The sequence below is a fragment of the Carcharhinus amblyrhynchos genome, chromosome 1 (assembly GCF_965287045.1).
Source record: "Carcharhinus amblyrhynchos chromosome 1, sCarAmb.v2.hapA, whole genome shotgun sequence".
Taxonomy (NCBI): domain Eukaryota; kingdom Metazoa; phylum Chordata; class Chondrichthyes; order Carcharhiniformes; family Carcharhinidae; genus Carcharhinus; species Carcharhinus amblyrhynchos.
This window is the reverse complement of record NC_137324.1, coordinates 89,565,959-89,591,374: the sequence shown is the minus strand read 5'-3', so window position 1 is coordinate 89,591,374 and position 25,416 is coordinate 89,565,959. Positions and strand designations below refer to the sequence as shown.

Here is a 25,416-nt window from a genome sequence, read left to right as displayed (position 1 = left end):
CACAGGACAATGTTGTGGAGTTGGAAGTTTTGTAAGAGGGAACCACTACTTGATAGTCCACATGTTTCCTGTTCAATAGATGTCAAATAATTTAGTGTAAATGGTCTCTAGAATCCTCCTGTTACTAAGTACATACGATGGCCAGTTATGGCCCCTTACCTGCTCCTCCCACCAAGTGTGTCCCTTATCTCAGTTTTTTTTATAGGTCAGATTTAGCTGAAAAAGTATTGGCATCTAAATGACATGCTTGGTTTTTAATGTACAAATTACCTATTAGCTTGGAGCAATGAAGAGGTAGCCCTTGAATTGCAAAATGCTGACTGATTTGTGCCATTCCACCATTAGTTAGCATCTTAACTGCCTTTTAACCTCCCTATGATTGTCATGAAATTAAGCATTTGCTCATTCATGGCTATTAATCTTGCCACAGAAAGCCAAGTATAATAATTAACAGCTTCCTTTTTAACCATGTGTTAATTGCTAATGGTGGCTAATCAACCTCTATTGCCCAGAAGATAAACAATTATAAATATGGAGGCTAATTCTTTCCTGCTTTGTATTGCTTTAGGAAGTTTGCAAGGATGAAGACACTATCTCATAAAATATATAGTTGAAAGAAGACGCAGAAATATAAAATTACATTTCTGTGGAGGAACAACAGGAAATTTTCACAGTAATTTAATTGTAGTGTTAATGTAAGCCTAATGCACTTAAAATATGTGCAGCAACATTTATTTACAGTTAGCTATCAGCTAAAATTTGGGTTCAGGGCAGTGCTGCATTTCTGCCACATCACATCACTTCTGAGAACCATAGCGGTTCGCTCCAGCTCCCCCCCATCTCAGCTCATCAAATCAAGCATCGGATGACCAGTTAGTGACTGTTCAGCAGAAATGAGGCCAATTACAGGTGCAAAAGTGGGGGAGCTCCAGGCCCATTGGGACAGTCAGTCCAAGATGTCATGTGGCAGATTGGTAACAGTTAACAGAAGGTTGGTTTTGGCTACAAGTTTAAGGCCCTGTTCTCTGAATTTTTTTTAGTGAAGGATCAAAAAAAATTAAGAAACGAGCAGGATCTTTGGCCATGGACTCAGTACTGCGAATTTTCTTCCCTCCTCTTTTCATCTAATTACAGGTGCCATAAAACACACCCAAACATTTTCGTATTCAAAGACCAAAAAATGTAGCAGGCAAACAAAAAATTGCAGATAGCAGGTCATTATCAAGACATTTACAAATGTAGGTAGAATGCTGAGTTCCAAGCCCACCCGTGTTTCATTGTATCGGTGGCTGGCATGATGACGGCGTGTTGCCGATCTGGTCTCATCACGCCCTATTTTACATTTGTGTGGGGCAGGCAACACACCTGATTTGCTGCCGTAAAATCCAGTCTAATGTAACTTATCCAGATCCTTTTAGATTCTTCTTTGCTTCTTCTCCTTCTTTCCTTACATAGGTGCCGTTCTTCATATTTGAACCTAGATAATGAGCACCTGCGCACATCAGAACATCAGAATGTGGTGCCTATTTTCCCACATCTGCCACACAAGCACATTCAATAGTCAGGGTCATTAAATCTGGTGTGACAGCCTCAATTACGTCGAGCCTTTCCTGTAACATTTTCTTTTAAATAATGAAAGGGAGCTACATAGGAAGTGTTGGCAAAGCAGATTTCCTGCCCATTTTGGAACCTATCCAATAGATGGTAAAAGTAAATGATCCCCAAATGCCTATCTGTACGTGATCATAAAGCATTATGTCTGCACATTTTTGGAGTTGTTATGATCTGGATTGCACTGCCTAAAGGGTGCTTAACAAAGATTTAACAGACGTTTACAAAAGGGAATTGAACAATACTCAATGAGGAAACATTTATGTGGAAAGAGCTGGAATAATTGGACAGCTTTTTCCAAGAGGCAGCTGAGGCACAACGGATCAAATGCCCTCTTTCTGGGCTGCATTATTCTACGAATCTACACATCTCTATCCACTTGCAGTCATTATTTATTCTCTGTAGCCCCTGAGGCCTACTTGCTGAACACCTTGGTATATATTGCTCTACTTGACAAATACAACATCTTTTGATTCTTTAATCTGATCTAATTTTTGCATTGATGTTCATATTGAATTGTAGCTGCCCCTCACTGGTCTGATTCTAAAAGATCCAAAATCTCCACAAATGGGGGTTGTGTAATCTCTCACAATGTGAATTATGTGGAATTATGTAATATTCAGCGATCGTCTTCAGTCTAAGGGAATCTCAATTATAGGGTCTTTTTATTTCCAAGCGAAGTATCTATTGTGAAATCACGAGGGGCCAGGCGCTGGAGGGGTGATACTTTTGATATTCACTCCTCCATTTTCTAGATCATGTCCATTCCCCCACTCTTCATGACTGATGAGTGCAGCCAGGCCTCCCAGTGGTGGGAGTCACAATATTGAACATAATGAATGGTAGCGCAGACTCAAAGGGCTGAATGGCTTTCTCCTACTTTTTTTATGTCTCTACAGCTACTAGCAATCCTAGAAGGAAATGGTGACCTTCCCAGGAAGGTCAATTTTCCATGTCAATTTTCAGCTGCAAATACTTAGACTATGTAAGTAAATCACCAAGTAATAGTAATGGATAAGAAACCTTAGTTTGAAAGCGAGGAGGACATTGGATTTCTGTGTGGATTATTTGCTCCATGCAATTTGTTGTGTGTTTTGTGGATTACTACCAGGACCAGACAATGACCCAAGACGGTGGCACGGTGATGAGCACTGCTGCCTCATAGCGCCAGGTACCCGAGTTTAAATTCTTGTCTTGGATCATTGTCTGTGCATCGCCTGCACTTTCTCCCTGCATCTGTGTGGGTTTCCTCTGGATGCTCCAGTTTCTTCCCACAGTCTGAAAGATGCTGGTTGGGTGCGTTGGCCATGCTAAATTCTCCTTCAGTGTACCCAAAAAGGTGCCAGAGTGTGGTGACTAGGGGATTTTCACAGTAACTTCATTGCAATGTTAATGTAAGCCAACTTGTGACTAATAAATAAACTTTAAAATCTTTTTAAAAACTTTGGAACCTGACTACAGATTGTATGAGAACTTTTCTCAGTAACTTAACCCTTTTTCCCCCATATAACCATGAACTTGGGTGGCACGGTAGCACAGTGGTTAGCACTGCTGCTTCACAGCTCCAGGGTCCTGGGTTTGATTCCCGGCTTGGGTCACTGCCTGTGTGGAGTTTGCACATTCTCCTTGTGTCTGCGTGGGTTTCCTCTGGGTACTCTGGTTTCCTCCCACAGTCCAAAGATGTGTGGGTTAGGTTGATTGGCCATGCTAAGAAATTGCCCCTTAGTGTTCAGGGATGCATAGGTTAGAGGGGATTAATGGGTATAATATGTAGGAATATGGGGGTAGGACCTGGGTGGGATTGTGTTCGGTGCAGACTCAATGGGCCGAAGGGCCTCTTTCTGCACTGTAGGGTTCTATGATCTATAACTTAGCTAGCTGCCTTCACATGTGTTCATCAACAAATTTTGATTTGATTTGGTTGCCTGCTTTGTGTCTCTAACCCCACATATATCACTGTCCAATCCCTTGCAACGTACTACCCAACATATATGCCAATCATATTCCAGTACATTTTACCTTTGCCATCAATCAGCAGTGTGGAACCTTGTCAAAATCTCCTTGATGATCCAAGTAAAAATGTCAACCACATTTGTCCTATCCACTATTTCAGTAATATTTCAGAAATACACCAGCATATTAGTTAAACATTGATTCCCTCTCCTAAAGCCCCTCTAACAAGCCAAGCTTTTCCACATACCCAACTATTAAATCACTCAAAAGTAATTTTGAACACTTCTCCCAAAGCTGGTATTCAATTTCATTTGGGTTTCTAATCTCTCAATCCGTTTTCTTTACATATTAGAAATTCTAGTAATGGATCAGCAGCCAGATTAGTAACACCACACCAATTAGTAGCTACATACCCAGGTTGTATTACGTTTTATAAATCCTGAGGTACAGTTTGTCTAGGAGTCATTTACAGCACTGAAAGTGGCCAGTCTATGCCTGCTCTCCATGGAGCAAGCCAATCAGTCCCATTTCCCACTCTATCCCCATAGCCCTGGAAATTAATTCCTTCAAATGCCCAGCCAATTTCCTTCTGAAATCGTTGCTCATATCTGCTTCCAGCATTCTCATCAGCATCAAGCTCCAGATCATCACCATTCACTGCGTAAAATGCGCTTTCCTTGCATAACATTCCCATTTTTGTATTCAATGCCTCTGTTTATGAAGCCCGAGATCCCATATAATTTGCTGACCGCTTTCTTGAAATGTCATTCACCTTCAAATGTCTATGCATATTGAACTTCAGGTCCCTATGTCTCTGCACACTCTTTAGAATGATGCCATTAAATCTATATTGCCCTACAATTTAATTTCACTTGTGTTGAGCAATATTATGCATCCACACATCACACATCAACCAATGCAGTATAGGTAATACAGGAATTAATGGCAATTTTACACTGGATCAGCCACCTTAAAACACACACACTATCACCATCATGGTATCTACGACATGCATTGCAACAACTCACCAAGGCTTCTTCAGCAGTACTGTTAACCACTGAACTCTACCTCTAGGTGGACAAGGATAACATGCAGGAAAATCTAGTAGTTTTCCCTGAGTCACAGATTCATCCTGGCTTGAAAATCTATCACCATTCTTTTATTGTTCCTGACTCAAAATCCTGGAATTCTGCAAGGGAATACCTTACCATAAGAAATTCAGTGGCTCAAGAAGGTGGCTCAGCTTCTCAGGGATAAATTGGGAATGGGTAATAAATACAATATTTGAACACAATAAATCCCATAAACATTTTTAAAAATTAAGATATATTTCATTTTATGTTATGTAGATGGATACAACTGTAAATTCTCCTAATATGAAGAAGAAGTGGATGAAAATATCAGAGGAGATCAAGAATGTTTTCAAAACTGCTGTAACTTTATTGCAGCAACGAGGAACAATGGATAGTAGCAGAGCCAAAAAATATCTCTGCTCGGGTAAGAACTTTGGTTTGTTTTTCATTATTACTATAAAACAAAACTGTTCAAAGGTAAAACAAAGTCAATTTTATTCTGACCAAGAGCATACTTTGAAGAATATCATGGTGGGGCAGCACAGTGACACAATGACTAGCACTGCTGCCTCACAGCACCAGGGATCCAGGTTCAATTCCCAGTTTGAGCCACTGTCTGTGTGGAGTTTGCACGTTCTCTCTGTGTCTGTGTGGTTTCCTCCGGGTGCTCTGGTTTCCTCCAACATAGTCTGAAAAATGTGCTGGTTAGATGCATTGACCATACTAAATTCTCCCTCAGTGTACCCAAACAGGCGCCAGAGTGTGGCAACTAGGAGATTTGCAGAGTAACTTCATTGCAGTGTTAATGTAAGCCTACTTGTGACACTAATAAATAAACAAACTTGTATCAGCAATGTCAGAGAAACTTAACTGAAGTACTTGAACATTTACCAATTGACTGTCACAGAAATAAATGAAGTGACATTTTTCTCAAGCTACCAAACAACACTCAATCCCATCTCAACCAACGCATTCAGCAAGCATTTTAATAATTGACTATGCAATTTCTGAAGTCGTATTCTGTCCCAAAAATTGATATTAAAATATAGAAATATTTTTGAAGATCAATTTGAATGTATTTCTGAAGGACAAGGTAAAGTTAGCTTGTACTGTGAGCAACTCCTTAAACTTGTGCTTCCCCAGATGACCAAAAAATAGGTTATAGATTTAGTCAGCAAACAGTTTTTTACCTTGGGAGTGAAATGGTTCTTTTCTCACTTTATATTTTTATATGCTGCAAAACACAGGCTGGGTACTGCTCCTACTTTGATATATTGGAGCCACTTCAGGTCAAAATGGTGTGACACATGCTGACACTTATAGTGCAGATCGCACCAATCCATTTTATTGAGGTTGTAAGCGCTGATGCTGGAGGCAGATGCTAGAAATACGTCAATAGGCAGATCATGAAATTACTCAACACGTACTGCTGATACAACTCCAGTGGTGCCTTTTTCGACCTGAATATTCTAGTTAATGCCTTCTCTTAACTTTGCACAATTGAACATGTAGCATGACAGGCAGAATGAACAGAGGTGACACAGAGGAGGACAAGTCACTCAGAGGAGGAAGGGGAGGAAGAAAGAAAATGTGCCCTTAGCACTTAGCATCCATCCAAGGCCTCAGAGGGATTCTCCTGCCCTAACCTGAGTGATGAACAGTGTGCACAGTTTCTATTTCACTAAGACCTTCTTCCCGATTGAGGATACGATATCCTGCATGCCTAGAGCTGCTAGCCAATCATAAGCTAGCAGCTTTTGAACTCAACAGCTCCCAGCAGAGGAGACCATGGCAGCTACTGGTATTAGTCATCAGTCACAATGCCAACCCAATTTTCAGGCCTACCACCACCAGCCACGCCACCCCCCGCCCCCCCTCCCCCCCATTCTTTTGTCATCTTCACTTCTACCTCTAATATCTGTTTTAGGTCACTTGCAATTAGTTGTTCCATCATTGGTGGCCATTCCTTCAGCGGCCTAAGCTAAGTTTTGGAAGTTGCTCCTTAAACCTTCTTTACCTCACATTTATCCTTTAAGAGGCTCCTATAAATCTACCTCTTTGACCAACAGTCCTCATTTCTCCTTCAGTGCTCAGTGTCAAATTCTATTTTTTAAAGCTCCTTTCAATATTTTATTTTATTACAGGCACTATGTAAATATAAGTTGTCATTACTGAGCTAGTGACAGTGATAAATAGGGAAGGTGATGCAGTATCCACAAAAGTCATTTTTAAGACATACATATTTTCTTAAAACCTATGGAAACAGGAGAAGGAGAAATGCACCTTAAGCACACAGTTTCAGCTCCTAAGTCAACCAGAAACTTATGTAAAATGAATGAATTAATGTCTAAGCATTTACCATGGCTAATCCACCTAACCTGCACATCTTTGGGTGTGGAAGGAAACTGGAACATGCAGAGGAAACCAACACAAACAAGGGGCAAATGTTCAAACTCCACACAGTCACTCAAGGCTGGAGTCGAACCCAGGTCCTGGAACTGTGAGGCAGCAGTATTAACCACAGTGCCACCCATATTAGGAAGTGGATAAATGAGAGGAATGGATAGACCTGCATTGGCGTGAGGAGTGATGTGTGAGAGTAGACAGGAGGATTTGTCAAGTGAGACCCTGACTATCTACCTTCCATGGCAGTATTTTCACTTGCCTTCCAATATAAACTGCTTCAACTTGCATGTTTGGAGCATCCTTTAAATACTGGAGTTGAGCTCCAGTCATCATCACATCTGCTGACGTGAATTGGATGGGAAACCTAAAAATCAGACATTAAGGAAGTGGCTGGGTTAGTAACCTAGTCGGCACACTTCACATTTTTCCAGGTTTCCAGTGCATTCTCAGGCCACCCCCGTCACAGCACATTTGCACATTAATTTCCAACCTATGGTTCAAAAGAACTTTCATTCCACAAACTTGGCTGCAAGCTGACTTTGCCACTCTGATTTGTCAAGTCTATATGAATACTAAAGTCTCCCATGATCACTGCATTCCTCTGGTTGCATACATCTCTAATTTCATGCTTTATACGTTGTCCAAATCAATAATTACCAGCTGGAGGCCTGAAACTAATCCCACCAGTCTTTTCTACCCTGTGTTATTACTTAGTTCCATCTATAATGATTCTACGCCATGAATATCTGGTCTAAGTTTCTTTTCCACTACTGTTTTTATTTAATATTATGTTAATGTGTTTATTCTAATGTTGCTATTAAAATAGTTGGGAAAGCTGGTAAGTTTTTGAATGATATTATGCTTATTAATTCCCAGACTAGACCTTTTTAAATATTTACCACTCTTTCAAGGAAATGTAAGCAAAACGTTGCCTTGTCGATTTTAACAAGGATGATATCTTCACATGTGGATAGTGAAAACAAAATGGTTTAGGTCATTCCAGCTCTACTTATTTTTACATTTGCTGCTCATACCAATATTTACATCCATCTCCGAAAGCCAAGAGCTATATGATATTGTAGGGGAACACACAGACTGCAGGCTGAATTTTAACTCAGGACAGAGGAAACCTATATTAATGAAATTGTGCAATATCCAAGACTTTCAATGTAAACAGCCAGGATTTTCCACTGCTATGTTTTGCAGGTGGGTTCAGCAAAGTGAGCAGAAAATTTTGTGAGAGGGCCAAATTTCGCTCTGACATAAAAACGTGAAGTCATTGTCCCCCACCCCTGGCAGTCACCTAATGAATTTCCTGACATCCAACGTCGAAAACAGCATTGCCATACATTAATCTCTCATTATCCGGCCTCCCACCCTCCGCCCTCATCCCCAAAGGCGTGAGAGCAGACTTGCGTGAATCACGACTGGTCTCATAAGGTGTACACCTGGTGAGCAGACCTCCCAAAGGAGCTCAGGTGAATGCATTGCTCAGGGGGGAAGAGAGCCTGGGCACTGTCTGCTGGCAATGCCCCCGGCACTACCCAGACAGGGCAGTGCCTGGAACGTGCCAGGGGTTAGTGTCCAGGCAATGTCGTTGGGGGCGGCGGGGGAGGTTGTCCCTGTTTAACTTTTGTCCACTTGGGCAGCCTTTACCCCTGATCTCTCTATGCCAAAGAAAGCTGCCATTGGTGCCAACAATTTCAATGCCGCATTTCCTGCCCACCATTGGCCTTTGTCAATATTCGGGAAAATTCCACCCGTTAGGGATTGTTTCACATTGAGCCACTGTGTTCATTTAGTTAAATTAAACTTGTTAAGATTGAACTGACATTATGTTAATTGTGATCTGTTAATGAACAACATGGTTAACTCTTGACAAGAATATTTCAATCTTATTTCTCATATTTGTGCAATCAATTATTTCCTTCTTTACTTAATTATCCACAGTCTCACATCAGTGTGGAAAGTCTGACAATATTGTGATGTAATTTTACATTAGCAAAGATTTTTCCACTTAAGCTTCCATTCATAACAAACAGCTCAAAATCTTCCTGCAAGCTCCCAACAATGTAAATAGGCAAGAGTCTCTTAATTATATTGGTAAAGTTCATCCTTGACAAATGTATTGGCTTGCTGTTAACCTATATCCAAAAGACACTGATATTGGTTTTCTTTCCTTAAAGCAATCGAGGATGAGTTTGAGTTTGCCCTAGGAAACCAAACACCAGCATTTCTAAGAAAGTGCGTGTGTTACATCAGGAAAATTGCTCACATTGACCGCCATGTGAAGAACCCGGATATGGGACGGTACACAGATGTCATAGAGGTCAACGGAAAGCTTGTGCGAGACCCAGTAGCAAACGAAAAGCTTGAGAAGCTCAGGGATGAGTTTATTCCCACAATTGTTGCCTCTTCCAACTTAAGAGTGTACACATCCATTACCCACTGTAATATGAAGCTTGGATATTCAGAAGATGTGGAGAACCACTATGTGGAAGGTCTTTGTAAACAGTTCTATGATGACATGATTGATATTATCCAGTCTACTGTTCAACAAAACTTTGACATTGAAACAGACGCACTTTACGATGAGGTTCTGCAGCATTTGTCCCTTTGTAAAATGTACTCCACTCTCTACCAATACCAATGTGAGGCTCTGAACCTCATACAGAAGTACGTACTGCCTTGTAAAGCAGGACACATGAGTCCGCTTGTTGTCTATGGTGGACCATGCACAGGCAAAACACTTCTACTGGCAAAAGTGGCAGAACAGGTAAAAGCAGTTTATCAATGTGCTTTAATATCTGATGGTTTTATTGAATCAAAGTCCATTTACATTATCATTCTAAATCCATGTTGATTTGAGTGAAATAAACAGTGAAATAGTCTGAAATGTCAGCATAAAAGGTTCCACCAACAAATACCATAAAATTGGATTTGTGTCAGACTAGTAGATGCAGTCTAGTTTAAATCTCTATCACTTGTCTATGCTTTCTTCAACTTGTTAGATCAGGTACAGTAATTCTAACAAAGACTAGCCTTCTTGTATTTCTTCCAGATTTTAGTCTTGTACAGATAGATTTAAATTGTATTTCCTTTTAAAAATGCACAATTCTTAAGGTTTTAGTTAAGTTTGGTATCAATGGGTGCTATTCTGATTGGCGGTTGGTGACTAGTGGAGTGCCGCAGATTTCGGTGCTGGGGCCTCAGCTATTTACCATTTATATAGATGATCTGGAGGAGGGGGCTGAGTGTCGGGTGACGAAATTTGCTGATGACACAAAGATGAGTGGAAAAGCAAATTGTGCGGAGGGTGTGGAAAGTCTGCAAAGGGATCTAGATAGGTTGAGCGAGAGGGCGAAGACCTGGCAGATGGAGTACAATGTTAGCAAGTGTGAGGTTTGGCAGGAATAATAGTAGGAGGGATTACGATTTAAAGGGCGAAAAGCTGCAGCATGCTATGGTGCAGAGGGACCTGGGGGTCCTTGTGTATGAGTTGCAAAAACCCAGTCTGCAGGTGCAGCAGATGATCAAGAAGGTGAAGGGGATGCTGGCCTTTATAGCGAGGGGGATAGAATATAAAAGCGGGGAGGTCTTGCTCCAACTGTACAGGGCATTGGTGAGGCCACAGCTGGAGTACTGTGTGCAGTTTTGGTCGCCGCACTTGCGCAAGGATATTTTGGCCTTGGAGGGAGTGCAGAGGAGGTTCACTAGGCTGATACCGGAGATGAGGGGGTTGGACTATGAAGACAGACTAAATAGACTGGGTCTGTACTCATTGGAGTTTAGAAGGATGAGGGGGGATCTTATAGAGACGTATAAGATAATGAAAGGAATGGATAGGGTAGAGGTAGAGAGATTCTTCCCGCTCAGAAAGGACAGCAGGACTAGAGGGCATAGCTTCAAGATAAGGGGGGAGCGGTTTAGAACGGAGTTGAGGAGGAACTTATTCACTCAAAGGGTGGTGAATCTCTGGAATTCTCTGCCCGTTGAAGTGGTGGAGGCTACCTTGCTAAATATATTTAAGACACGGGTAGATAGGTTTTTGGTAGACGAGGGAATTAAGGGTTATGGGGAGAAAGCGGGAAAGTGGAACTGAGCCACTTCAGATCAGCCATGATCCTATTGAATGGCGGGGCAGGCTCAAAGGGCTAGATGGCCTACTCCTGCTCCTACTTCTTATGTTCTTATGTTAAGTTTGTAAAAGATGAAGGGAAAAATATTTCAGATCATTGACCTTTCATCAGAATTGGAAAGAGTTAAAGATGTAACAGGTTTTAAATAAATACAAAAGGTAGGGAATGGGAGGGATCTCTACAGTGCTCCAATGAAACTCAATGTAAGCTTGAGGAACAGTACGCCATCTTTCAGTTAGACACTTTGCAACCTTTTGGATTCAGTACTGACTTTTCAAGTTATGATTTCTGTCCTTTGTTTGTTTATTGTTTTCAGTTGGATTTTCAAATGGACACTCCCACTCAACCCAGTTTTTGTTTCCGTACCTACCCCTTATAACATATCCCCTTGCCTTAAACCATCATCCCTTTAGTCATTTAGCTTATCTTGCCCTCCACCCTAACACAGTCTTTCCCTCTTCCCCTTTCCAAACACTCTTCCCTTTCTCTGCCTTTGTACTTGCTTAAAATCTGTTTCATCTCTTAACCATTTTGCAATCATGATGAATAATCTTTGACCTGATTCTTTCTCTCTCTACTAATGCTGATAGACCTACTGGATTTTTCCAACATTTTCCACTTTAAGTTATGTTTTAGTAACTATAGATACCAGTTGTTTTGCCCATAGCACTTCTTGTTTTGCTGACAACAATCATGAGGCATTCTTAAGATTTTTTTAATAAATATCGGAGACTGATTAGCACAGCTATATTTAGTCCAACCCTTAAGCTGTCTTTCAGCTATATTGGAGGACAAGCCACATCATATCATTATAAATATTAAACAAACAGTAGCTAGGGAACATTAGAGCTGGGTGATTGGTGGGGGTACCAAATGACAATAGGTTTTCTAATCATACTGTACATGTTGCAGGGACCTTTGTGCCCAGTCAGTTGGTTTCATTAGTAGCTTGGGTATTTGCTCCTATACCATGAATCCAGTTTAAACTTTAAAACTTCATTTATCAGTGTCACATGTAGGCTTACATTAACACTGCAATTAAGTTACTGTGAAAATCCCCTAGTCGCCAAACTCTGGTACCAGTTCAAGTGCACTGAGGGAGGTTAGGCTGATTGGCTATGCTAAAATTGCCTCTTGGAGGCAGGGGGATTAGCAGGGTAACCACATAGGGTTACAGGGATAGAGCTTGGGTGGAATTGTTGTTGAATGCAGGCTCAATGGGCTGAATGGCCTCCTCTGCACTGTAGTGATTCTATGATTCTCTGAGAATTTAGCATAGCCAATGCACCTAATCTGCACATCTTTTGGAATGTGGGAAGAAACCGGAGGAAACCCACCTGTATTTAAAAGCAGACACCTACTACCAGTATCCCAATTATCAATGTTTAAAAATTGAAGGAATACAAGTGATATCACTTTGTGGATTGGGTTGTTTTCCAAACATTAAAAGTCCCTAAGGATATTGGATAGAATCACCAATTTTTCAAAATGCTACTAATTTTGTTTGGTACCTATCCATCCCATCAAACTTCTACATACATCAATTGGTAAAACAATTAATCCAATGTTTCAAGATTCAATCAATCTTTTCTTTCAATTGCTTTTTTTCCCCCTTGTAACTCAAGATTTTTAGGAACAGGGACCCTGGAACACAACAACAGGCCAGTTAGTTCCCTGAACCTGTTTGGCCAAAATGAAATCATGGCTAATCTCCAATGAGGTAGTAGGTGCATTGATGTTAATTTTCCAAAATTTGCTAGATTCTGGAAAGGTTCCATCAAACTGGAAAGTAGCAAATATAACCCCTCTATTCAAGAAGGGACGGAGGCAGAAAACAGGAAACCATAGGCCACTTAGTTTGAATCTGCCTTGGGAAAGGTGTTAGATTCAATCCTTTAGGAGGTTATAGCTGGGCACTTAGAAAAACTAAAGGTAACCGGAGAGAGTCAACATGGTTTTGTGAAAGGGAAATCACATTAACCAATTTATTGGAGTTTTTTTGAAGGGGTAACATGTGCTGTGGTTAAAAGGGAGTCTGTAAACATACTGTACATAGTTCACCAGAAAGCATTTGACAAGGTGCCACATAAAAGGTCATTGCACAAAGTAGGAACTATGGGATAGCATACTAACATGAATAGAAGATTGGCTGGCTGACAAAAAAGAGAGTATGCCTAAATAGTTCGTATAAACATACGAGTTAGAAACACAAGTAGACCATTCAGTCCCTCAAACCTGCTCCACCATTCAAGAAGATGTCTGATCTGATTGTAACTTCAACCCCACATTCCTGCCTACCCTGATAACCTTTCACACCTCCCCCCCCAACCTTGTTAATCAAGAATCTATCCAGCTCTGCCTTAAAAATATTCAAAGGCCGCTTCTGCTGCCTATTGAGGAAGAGAGTTCAATAACTCATGACTCGCTGAGAGAAAAAAATTCTCCTCATCTCTGTCTTAAATGAGTGACCCCTTATTTTAGAGAAGTGACCCTTTGTATTTTGACTGGTAGGATGTGACAAGTGGAGTCTCACAGGAGCCTTGGCTTTTTACAATTTATATCAAAAACTTAGATTAAGGGAGCGAAAGCATGGTAGCTACATTTGCATATGATACAGAGATAGGTAAGAAAGTCTGTTGTGAAGAGCAATAAAGAGGTCGCAAATGGATACAGATAAGTTGAGTGAGCGGAGTACAATGTGGGAAAATGTGAACTTGTCCACTTTGGCGTGAAGAACAAAAAAAGCAGAATATTGCTTAAATGGAGAACAACTGCAGGATTCTGAGATACAAATGGATCTAGGTCTTCTAGCACATAAGTCACAAAAAGCTGGTATGCAGATACAGTAAGTAATTAGGACTAATGCAGTGCTATTCTTTATTATGAGAGGAACTGAACATAAAAGTAAGAATGTTATGCTTCAGTTATACGGGGCATTGGTGAGACCACACCTCAGATACAGAGTGCAGTTTTTTTCCTTATTTAAGGAAATTTGTAAATACATTGGAGGCAGTTCAGAGGGAGTTCACTGGATTGACTGAATGGGTTGTCTTATGAGAAGAGGTTGGGCAGACTGGTTTGCTTACACTGGAGTCTAGAAGAGTAAGGGATGACTTGGTTTAAGTATGTAAGACCCGAACAGTCTTGACAAGGTGGATGCGAACTGGATGTTTCATCTTGTGGATGAGTTTAGAACTAAGGAGCATGGTTTAAAAAATAGGAGTTGTCCTTTTTGGACAGAAAAAAAGGAGAATTTATTTCTTTCTCTGATGGTTGTACGATTTTGGATCTCTCTGCCTCAGAAGGCAGTTAGTTGGGGTAGGGTCACTGAATATTTTTAAGGTAGAGGTAGATAGACTCTCGTTAGGCAAGAGAATCAAAGATGAGCAGGGGCAGACGGGAAAGTGGACTTTGTAACACAAATCGCTCAGCCATGATCTTATTAAGCAGGACTCCTGCTCCTAATTTGTATGTCTGAACTCCATATACTTTGCCCCATATCCATTAATAATTTTCCAAAAAATAATCAATTTTCTAATTTCACCTTCGAAACCTCTGGCTCAAATGTTTAGCCTATGTCTCCTATTCTGTAAACAGTGGAAATGATTTCTCTCTATCAAAGCCTATCTGTGGAGGTTTTTGTGATGCAGTAGGTAACCTCTGAACCAGAAGCTACAGGTTTTGAGTCCAGGACTTGATGGCCACAAAAGGTGCATCATAACATGGCCAAACAGGTTGAGTATCAATCCGTAAATGCTTCCATTATGCTTATGGTAGATGGTAAGAGTGGGAGAATCTCCTGGTCAGCCATGCTTGATGTGGAGTGATGCCCCTCAAGTTAAAGCCTCCAGTAACAGGCTAACGACCTGTTCCAGGAAGAGCTAGCTACGGAAACAGATATGAACGTGTAATTCATCTGCCCCAAGCGTCTCCAGGCGTGAGAAGAGAATCAAGAAGAAAAACACTATTCATTTCCCAGAATATCTCATAACCTTCAATGAAGCAATTACTTACCCTTCCAAAATGGCAGGGAATTCAAAGTAGTTTGAATAATTTCATCTGATAATTTAATCCAAGTAAATCTATACTAAACTCCCCCTAAAGCCATTATATCTTTCCAAGGATGTGGTGCCTAGAACTGCTCACAGTATTCCAAGTGCGCTCTGACCAGGAATTTGTATACTTAAAATATGACTTCTACCCCTTTTGTTTCAGTCTTCGAGAGAAGAAAAGCCAGAAACACATTCGCCCTTTGGATTATTCTCTGTAACTGTTATGGTATTTCTATGCACCTGGACCACCAAATCTAATTGGATCTCCACTGTTTATACATTTTATTGATATATTAGTAATTTTGTGCTTCCATCCAGGATGTAGAAATGGTAGTTGTCCAATTAACCCCTTAAACATGTTGTCACACCATTCAATAGGTTCATGGCCGATCTACATCACATACTGCCATCTATTGTTCTGTCATTTTGCATAAATGACTTTGTACTGCATTATGTAAGTCAATAATAAATAGCTGAAGTCCCAACATAAATCCTTCCAGCATACTACCAGTGTCATCTTTGCCAATTAGAGTAGCTATCAATTATCCCAAATATTTATCACCTGCTGCTCAACTAATGTCCAATTATACATCAATAATTTGCTTAAATTCCATGAGTTTATTATTTAATTCACAATCCCTTATGAGGGACTTGAGCAATTGCCTTCTGGAAGTCCATATAAATAATACAGGCATTCCCCTAATCCTCTACTTTAGTCACCACTTAAGAAAATTTAATGAAGCTTACTAGGTATGATCAATCCTTTGCAACTCCTTGCCCCTGACAGCTAAAAATTATGATGGTATTCAGTCACCCTCTTCCTACTTACAGATGTGTACAATTTCCCAACAAAATATTTTAGGCTAACTAGTCCATAATTCCCTGCTCTCCCTCCCTCTGCATTACAAATGCTAATTTAAATCTATTATAGAACTTTATGCATTTTTACAAAACATAAAATTTGTACATTGTTCAAAATTTCAAAAGCTATTTCTAAGAATTATTCTAAGATTGAATGTGGTACATGCCAGGAAAATATCTTTGAAGAAGAGGCGAACAAAGGACAGTAACCTCCTGTTTTGTCTCTATACGCTAGTCAGAATGGAATCTTCTCGAATCTGAAGAATCAATGACAACTGCTATTCTGTTTGTCACTAAAGTTAATGGGCTTCTGTCCGTACCCAGCAATTCAGTCAAATTTAATGCACTTCCTTCAGTAGCATCACATTTAAATAATGACACTGATCATTCAAACATTTTATGTGTCACCAAATGTCAGTTCAAATTTTGTAACATTACTTTACATTTCAGGCCTATTCTTGGCTTCAGAAGGAACTGGGCCCCGATTCTGAACCAGTTGTAACTGTGAGATTTTTGGGAACAACAGAGTTAAGTACAGAGCTCAAAACACTGCTGCAAAGCCTCTGTGAGCAATTAGCCATTAACTATCGATGCCTCATACACAATTACCCTCAAAAAATACATGAGCTGAGGGAATTATTCATCAGTCTTCTGAACGAGTCTTCATTTCATCGACCACTGGTGTTAATTTTTGATGCTCTTGAGCAGCTCTCAGATGCTGATGAGGCACGCAAATTGTGGTGGCTCCCCATTCATCTTCCTCGCTCAGTACGTGTAATATTGTCAACTCTACCGAACAAGCATGGCATTCTACAAAAACTGAGATGCTTGATACAGGATAATGAGAATTACATCGAGCTGCCTCATCGTGACAGGAAGATGTGCAGCCAACTTCTTAAACATCAGCTTCTACAGGTGAAAAGAAAGGTCACTTCAGGCCAGCAAATCTATGTCAATGAAGCACTCTCAAAATGTACTCTGCCGATGTTTGTTAATCTGATTTATCATGAGGTCAAGCAGTGGCGATCACACAAAGATGTTGATGACACTTCCCTTTGTGTGACAGTACATGAAAGTATTGAGCACCTTTTTTGGTCCCTTGAAAGTAATTGTGGTTCTCGGCTGGTCTCAAGAGCCCTTGGCTTCATCACAATGGCCAAAACTGGACTGAGTGAAATGGAACTGGAAGATGTCATTTCACTTGATAATTATGTTCTGAATGAAATCACAGCAAACTCTGAGCTTCAGAATCCATTGCGGATACCGTATTATTTCATCGCAAAACTGAAGGAAGAGCTACGCGGTTACTTAGTGGAGAGGCAGGTGAGGAGCGTCACACTTCTCGTATGGGCCAATCGCCATCTTTATCTGATTGCTCAGAAACTGTACCTGCAGAATGAGGAAGAAATGCACGAAATGCACAGTATCTTGGCAGATTACTTTTTAGGAGTGTGGTCTGGTGGGAGACCAAGGTTGTTTCATCCTGAGCAAAGCCATACCCAACCTCTCGACGTTAATAATAAAAGCATGACTGATGAAAAACAACTTGGCGACAAAACCTTTGACAGGCAGGTCCCTGAGCAGCCATGGGTCTTCCAGTGCAACTCACTGGAGCCAGACATCTTTTTTGTAAATCATAGGAAAAGTACAGAACTACTGCATCATTTGACTAGAAGCGGGAGGACAGACGATCTGATGTACAGTGTCATTATGAATTTCAGTTGGCTGTATACTATGATCAAAATCGGTCACCTCGACAAAGTCCTTTCTGACATTGATCTTGCTTACAATTATTCACAGGAGAAAGAACTGAAATTTCTGGCAAGGACTCTGCGAGGCATCAAGTTGAAAGTTTCGAAGAACCCGAGTTCCTTGTCTGCTGAGCTACAACAAAGGCTTCTGCCAGTTGTTAGCTCCTTACCAAAGCTGAGGCACCTTCTGTTAGAGTGCGACAAAGACGGCCCAAAGTATTGTTCTATAGTGCCTTTGCATTCCTCCTTGGATGTGACGTACAACCCGGAAAGACTTCCGCTGACTGCCAGCTACATCCACGTCATCGAGGTGCTGCCTACATCCAGCCCCAATGTCATCATTGCTGCATTGGAAAATGGTTCCATTACCACCTGGGATGTGGAGACACGGCAAATTCTGCGCCAAATTACAACTGCAAACTCGGCCGTGCTTGGGATGAAACTTACTCACGACGAGAAATACCTGGTTGTATCAACAACAAAAAATACATTGTTGATATATGACAATCATAATTCATGCCTATTATCGGAGGTAGAAGTCAAGGGCTCCAAGCATTGCATTGCAGGTGGAGGCAACTGTTTTATTTATGGCTTCACATTATCGATTAACCACGCCCTTGCATGGTTGCAGGGGAGTAAAGATGTGCATGTGATCGATTTAATTTACGGCTGGCCACTCTACCAGTTCCATTGCTGGTATGAAGTTACTTGTGTCCAATGTTCTCCGGATGGAGTGTATGCATTCTGTGGACAATACCTGAACACAACCACCATTTTCCTCTTGGGGAGTGGCGAGAAGCTCTCTACAGTGACGTCCGAGTTTTCAGGCGGGTATGTGAAATCACTTCTCATCCTGGCTGCAGCTCAAGAAATGGTAATGATTGATAATGAAGGCAGTCTGTCTGTCTGGAATATAGATGAGATTACTAACCCTCAACTTATTGAGGACTTTGACTGCAGGGGAAAGGATAATGAAGTTGTGAGTTTAGAGTTGTCAGAAGACCAAAGTGTAATCCTCATATGTAAGACGTTCAGCATTGAAGTGTTGGATACCAGCATCTGGAAAGTGGCTGAAAAGTTCAAAGCCAAACGCAATGAACGCTTCATATCAGCAGTCCTCTCCAAAACTGGTGACTCAATTATTGCTTCAATGGAGCATATGTCATCAATATTTGTGTGGCGGAGAGACACTGGACAATGTATGGCAAGTTTACAGGAAATCTCAGGGGCCATTGTAAAGTTGATCAAATCAAATCAACACAACTTGCTACTGTCTTTGACAACAAATGGTGTTCTTTCTGTTTGGGATATAGACATCATAACTGCAATCTCAAACATTGACAAAACAGGAAAAGCAATTCAAAGTCTGATCCAGCCAGGCAGAGGTGAACTGATCTATACTTTGGATGGTTCTGAATCAGTTCATAAATGGAGCTTCAGCACAGGGTATATTGAAGCTATATTCAAACATGATGGCATTGTGGAAAACTGTGTTCTCACATATTCAGGAGAGCTGATGGTCACTTCTGATGACAAAGGCATCCAATACATCTGGAACACCACTACCGGGGACAACATTTTTCGCATCAATGGGCAGCGGGTGTCCCAACTACTGATAACACACAATGATCAGTTTGTAGTCTCACTCTGTAACCAAGGTGTCTCCAGGGTGTGGCGACTGTCCACTGGTCACAAGGTCTGCAACATTTTGGTTCCCATGCAGAATGCGTTTATCACATATCCCAATACATTCGTCATTGGTGTTTCAAAAAACAAGCTGCTGGCTGTTAGCTTGTGGACAGGGAGTGTAACAAAAAAGTTCTGCTGTGACGACGGCACAGTCATTGTAAATTTCAAGCTTATCCCTGATTCTCCAGACTATGTGGTTTTCATTACTTCTACCGAAACATTGTTTGTTTGGAGTGTGACCGAGGAAGCAGTATGTCGGCGTGTGCAGCTCCCTAATAATTTCCTGAAAAACCTGGAGGATTTCCAAATATCCCCCAATGGGAAACTGGGAATTTTGTCCCGAGGCGATGACAACATTAACATCATGGATCTGCAGAATGGAAAGCTACGCCTCGTTCCTGCCACCGGGATCATCTGGCGTCAGAAATTATCACGGGATGGGCGTTACCTAGTGTACATTTGCTTTAGAAACAACAATGAAGAAAACGACAATGGGGCTGTGTCTAGTCTGATAGTGGTCAGGCTGGCTGATGGCAAAAACATTGGAGCATGCTCACTTTACAAGACTCCAGCTTTTCTTAGTCTATCACCACGGCACCTGAACATTATTGTGGGCTTTGATGATGGCAGCATCGGGACCTACACCGTGGTAGATCGAGTCGATGCTGCCTTAAAAATTAAAATTGCCACTTCAAACAGTCGCCAGATTTTCAGCAACACATCTCAGCAAATCAGGCCAAAGCGTGCCAATTTTACATGCAAATACACAGCAGACTGCATATGGAGAGAGTCTTCTGAGGTTTTTGCCAGGGATAGCCCCATTACAGTCTCTGATTCAAGTGACACGCAGGAGACAGCACCTACCAAAAAACAACCTTACTGCTCCGAGAAAGCAGGTTCAACATTACAAATAGACTATAAATGTCAACATTTCACAACAGAAAGCTAAGCCATGTTTTTGTGTGTGCAAAAATACAGAAAAATATTTTAATATGTGGAGTGCCATTTTCAAAGTCACTCAAGGATATTTCTTTTACGCTTCTGAAGAATTATACCATTTTGTCACTTTAAAAAAGATCTTCACTATTTCAAGGGGACTAATATCTCAGGGGTAAAGTAATTTGTTCTGTTCCACATACTTATTTCCATTTAGTTTACTGTGACAATCCCAGTTTTGCTTAATTCCTCTAGTTGTAGCATAATGTGCTCACTTATTTACATTAAGTTACTTATCATAATGTTTCACCCCTAAAGGAATTTTGAATAAATGATGCTATTGCACCTTCAGATTTCCTTTAGAAACATTCTTTTCCCCATGGTATGAACCTCACTCCGATAACTGATATGGCTTGTTTTAGATGGGCTTTAACTGGATACCGCAACTCATCATTTACCCAAATTCTTAGCAGGAAAGAAATGCAATCAGACCTGGATAATATAAATGAAAGAGCATATTCATATCTGATCAAGTATTAGGTGAAAAGAGTGATAAGCAATTTAATGAGACTGATGATTTTACTCCTGGGGTGCCATTCCTTTTTAGCAGAGAAATGACACAGAGAGCTGGATTTTACAACCTCCCCTCCCCTCACCCAGCCTAGTGTGACTTCAGAGGGGGACGTGTAAAATGCCAGGGGCAGCAAACCCACCACCTTCCTGCCCACCCCCAAGCTATTGCCCATAAATATGGTAGGTTACAGGGTGCTGAAACCCGCAGCTCACCTGTCATTTTTAGATAAATAATTACCTGTCAGTTGAGCTTTGTTATCAGACCAATTGACCTGACTAATATGCTCCCCATGGCAGACTGCTAGCATGGGCAGGCAGGAGAGAGTGGGGAGGCTTTTTTTTTAAGCAAACTGCCTCAAAGGCAGGAAGGGGGGTGGTGAGTGTACATCCTTATGAGACTTCCCTCTGCTCATCGGGGGCACTCTCCCCAGGATTATACTCCCCTCTACCCCTCCACTTTTTCCTCCCATTCTGACCTCCAAAACATATGACATCACCCACCCCACCCCCATCTTTGGCTCCCTGACCCCTCCCCATTCAAATTTCGGCATATTTTGTGGGCGGAGGCCATGCTTGTCTTCATCCTGGGCTTTACTTGACATTCCGACAGCTCGCACTACTCGGGCCCTGCTGGAGTTGCCTAGCAATCATATTGGCCAACAGCTTTCAAGGATGGGACTTCCTCCCACTTAAGAGTGGCACCTTATCCCATTGAGCAGGGTGGGGGTGGCGGGTAGGGAGGAGGGGTGGGTGGGTGTGAAGGTCCCACTCTGAACTCATTAATGGCACCTACACAGGGTAACCATGTTTAACATGGATCAGTTGGGGAATTCACCCCTACCCCCCTCGAAAATTCAGCCCATTTTTACACACAAGCACAGTCATCTGTCAAGTGCTGTGAATGATGTGTTGCTGTGAAAAGAAAATCCAATGCATAACATCAACTTCTTCTGCTTAAAAATGCATTCAAGATAAGATACTATTGTGGGTAGTTTGTGCTGTGTACTGCTCCACAGAAATTTGGCCTCAGAAATAAAACAATTATTTAATTAGCAAAAACTGTGGGGAAGCTGTACTGGAAGTCACAGTTCAGTAATTCACAGATTCAGCTGCAGTCTGGCATGATTCCCCATATACTTTGACTGTTCGAGACAATTTACATTTCAGAGAGGCACTTTCCAATGTTTTCTCTGGCTATCCGCAGTATGATGCATCAAAGCTGTCAATAAGCTGAACTTTCTAAATATAAAGGAAAAATGAAGATTATAAATGTGCAAAACACTACCATATGTGGTCACATGGCTGAATTTTGCAGCGCAAATTCGTCCCAGCCAGTCATTGTGGTATCTTCGATTGAGCTGCAAAGAGTCTCTCCTGTGTGTTCACAGCTCCTTCAGCATGAATTTAAGTAAGTTGCCAATCTGTCAAAGAATAAACAGCTTAAGAAAGGATGATTACTTCAGTGAAAGCCGTAAACTTTGTAAATATTGTCCATGTGTGGGACTTCTCTCACTCACAAATTTGTAATACTATCATTAGATCTCTGTAAGCAACAAATAGAGACTGTTAGCAGCTGGATATCTCAGTGCACCTAAGACATGCACAAAATATTCGCCAATCACAGGGACATGACTTTACCCCAGAAAACTGAAATGAAATGTATCTGGTGGTGAAAAATTAGTGTTAAAAATTGCAATGCTTCACTAGCCTAGCTGCATTCAAACACGTGGTGAAGGATTGCATTCTTCACCGACTTAAGGAAGATCATTGCTCCTTGAATAGGTAGTTCTTTTTTTAAAAAAAAGATGTTCGTAAAATCAAAACTTACAATTTCTGGATCAGGGACCATTCTGAAAGTGTGAGAAAGAAAATGTGGAGATTTTCTATAATAATAGCTGGATTTTTTTTAAAAAAACAGCCAAATTTTGAAAAGCTGTTAAAACGCATTTAGAGAAGTTTTCTAAAGTTTAGAGAAGTTCACTTGTGTACAAGTGCAGAATGATGCCGTGGTTTTGAACAGAGGGCACAGTAGCACCATCAGCAATTCCTTACATGGCAGACACATCTCCACATTATCCAAGTAAAATACTGCAAACAAATCTTGTCTGTCTAAAAAGTAACAGGAGGGGCTATAGGACATTGTAGCATTGCACTTATTGGGTTAGATCTTGACCTTGTACGTCAGTATTAGATAGGTAATACTGAGTCAACAGCCCAATTTATATCTCGTATTTTTATTTCCGTTGACTTCTATAGAAATAAAAATTGAAAGAGATGTAAAATGGGGCCAGGTGCATGATGACTCGTTAGCTCAGAAATAAAAGCCTGGGTTATGTGAAATCTGCTAGAATGGGCAAGATGGGGCAGTTGAGCGGGCACAGAGATTTATGCAGGAAGCCGTGCATTTGACTCCTGGTTCTGGGAAAACTAAGTGATTAAGTCAGTGGCGGGAAGGTAACAAAACATGAAATCATCTGTTATCAGCAAAAAGCTCACTGATATGCTTGACTGTCCACTTGCATATAATTTAAATGCAATTTGATCCTGTCTCCCCAATTTAGTAAAACTCACACATGAATCTCATGCTTTCAGTAACCCACCCAGTGAAAGCTGGTGAATTATATGTGGCTTTCTTGGCTCCATGTGAGAGTCCTTTCAACTTCGCGAGGCATTGAATCGATCCTGGAGATATTTTCTCCATATAAAAAAACTTGCTGAACTGACACTCTGAAGAATGGTACCTTGGGCAGGAAATTCAGATCTCAGAAGTAGTGGGCCCAAAATTTAAGGGGAAAGTACACAATTGAAGGGGTCATCTCTTAAAGTGGTATCGCAAATTTGAGTCCCTAAAGGGAACCCATTTTGAAGGCAGCCTGCGAAAACAAATATGGAGATGTAGTGGCAACATAGGAATCATTCACACTCTCCTTTATTCTCAAACACTACAGGGGATGCACTGTCTGAACTGTGACATCTCAGACCTCAGTTAAACCCGTTGATGCCATCACTGTATGACAGTGCAGAAATCTTCTGCCTTAGATTCCCGCACTTGGGAACATGTCTTTTGGTGCTGGAGCAACAGAAATTCAGATGCTGGAGATTAAAACTGCAGAACTTTCTGTAAAAAGCCTGTCAGCAAGTTTCTGTGGTGGTGACGAACAAAACTTGTAGGGTCGGTGGGAGACAACTGCGGGTCAGGGTCCAACAGCCCTGGGCCACCCCAGTCACTTACAAACTGGAAACTATAACTATCAGATTAGAAGAGAAGTATCTTTTATATATTTATTATGTGTGTACATTGTATAAAATAGGACAGTCCATTTGAACTACATTTGAACACAAATTGGAGGTAGTGGACTGAATTGTCCTGTTGTCAATTTTCCAGCAGCCCACCAATTAACAGCTGGCAGGGGGGGTTGCTGGTTACTGAGGCAGTGGGCAGCAAGGTGCTAGTAGCAGTGCGATGTTGCCCTGCAGAGTTGAAGGGAGAAATTGACAAAACAATGGTAGAAGTAAGATCCTAGGGTGGCTCTGTGATGCAGCCATGCTGCATTCCAGGCTGCTCAGGCAAGGCAACAGGCTGTCTGCCTTAGTGGAGACTGACCACCAAGCACACCTGGTCAGAGATTGCAGAGGACATCAACAACCATAGGTCATCACTAGGAGCTGGCGACAGTGTCACAAGTAGGCGAATAACCTTGCTCATTCAGCCAAGGTGAGCACTCCACACTTGATCTTTCTGAGAGGCTTACATGTGCTAGAGTGAGAGGGTGAGGTTGGTAGAGAGGGAACGCTCACCCAGTCTGTGATAAAGGGGTCGGGCAGCAGCAGATGCTTCTGAGACAACGAACAAACAAAGAAAAAGGAAAAGTACAGCCCAAGAACAAGCCTTTCAGCCCTCCAAGCGCATGCCAATCATGATGCCGTAACTAAACTAAAAAAACCTTCTGCCCTTACTCGGTCCGTATCCCGCTATTCCCTATTCATGTATCCATCCAGATGCCTCTTAAATATTGCCAATATGCCTGCTTCTATCACCTCCTCTGGCAGCATTCCAGACACCCTGCGCTCTCTGCATGCAAAATTTCCCCACATATCTCCCTTAAACTTCCTCCCTCTTGAACCTGTGCCCCCTTGTAATTGACACTACCACCCTGGGAAAAAACCTCTAACCATCCAGCCTGTCTATGTCCCTCATAATTTTGTAGACCTCTATCAAGTCTCCCCTCAGCCTCTGTCTTTCCAGTGAAAACAATCCTATTTTATTTAACTGTTCCTCATCGCCAACACCCTGGAGAGCAGGCAACATCCTGGTGAACCTTTTTTGCACTCTCTCTAAAGCTTCCACGCCCTTCTGATAGTATGGTGACCA

General features: G+C 41.4%; 1 protein-coding gene across 1 annotated transcript in view; it reads left to right on the top strand.

The window, feature by feature from the left end:
* The window catches only part of nwd2 (NACHT and WD repeat domain containing 2), a 124,775-nt gene extending 103,685 nt beyond the window's left edge, over positions 1 to 21,090 (top strand). The window contains exons 5-7 of the mRNA XM_080189059.1: positions 4,914 to 5,061; positions 9,230 to 9,819; positions 16,546 to 21,090. Coding sequence (XP_080045185.1) covers positions 4,914 to 5,061; positions 9,230 to 9,819; positions 16,546 to 20,484 — 4,677 coding nt within the window. The 3' untranslated portion in view covers positions 20,485 to 21,090. The remainder of the gene's footprint in view (positions 1 to 4,913; positions 5,062 to 9,229; positions 9,820 to 16,545) is intronic.
* The last annotated feature ends 4,326 nt before the right edge of the window (positions 21,091 to 25,416 follow it).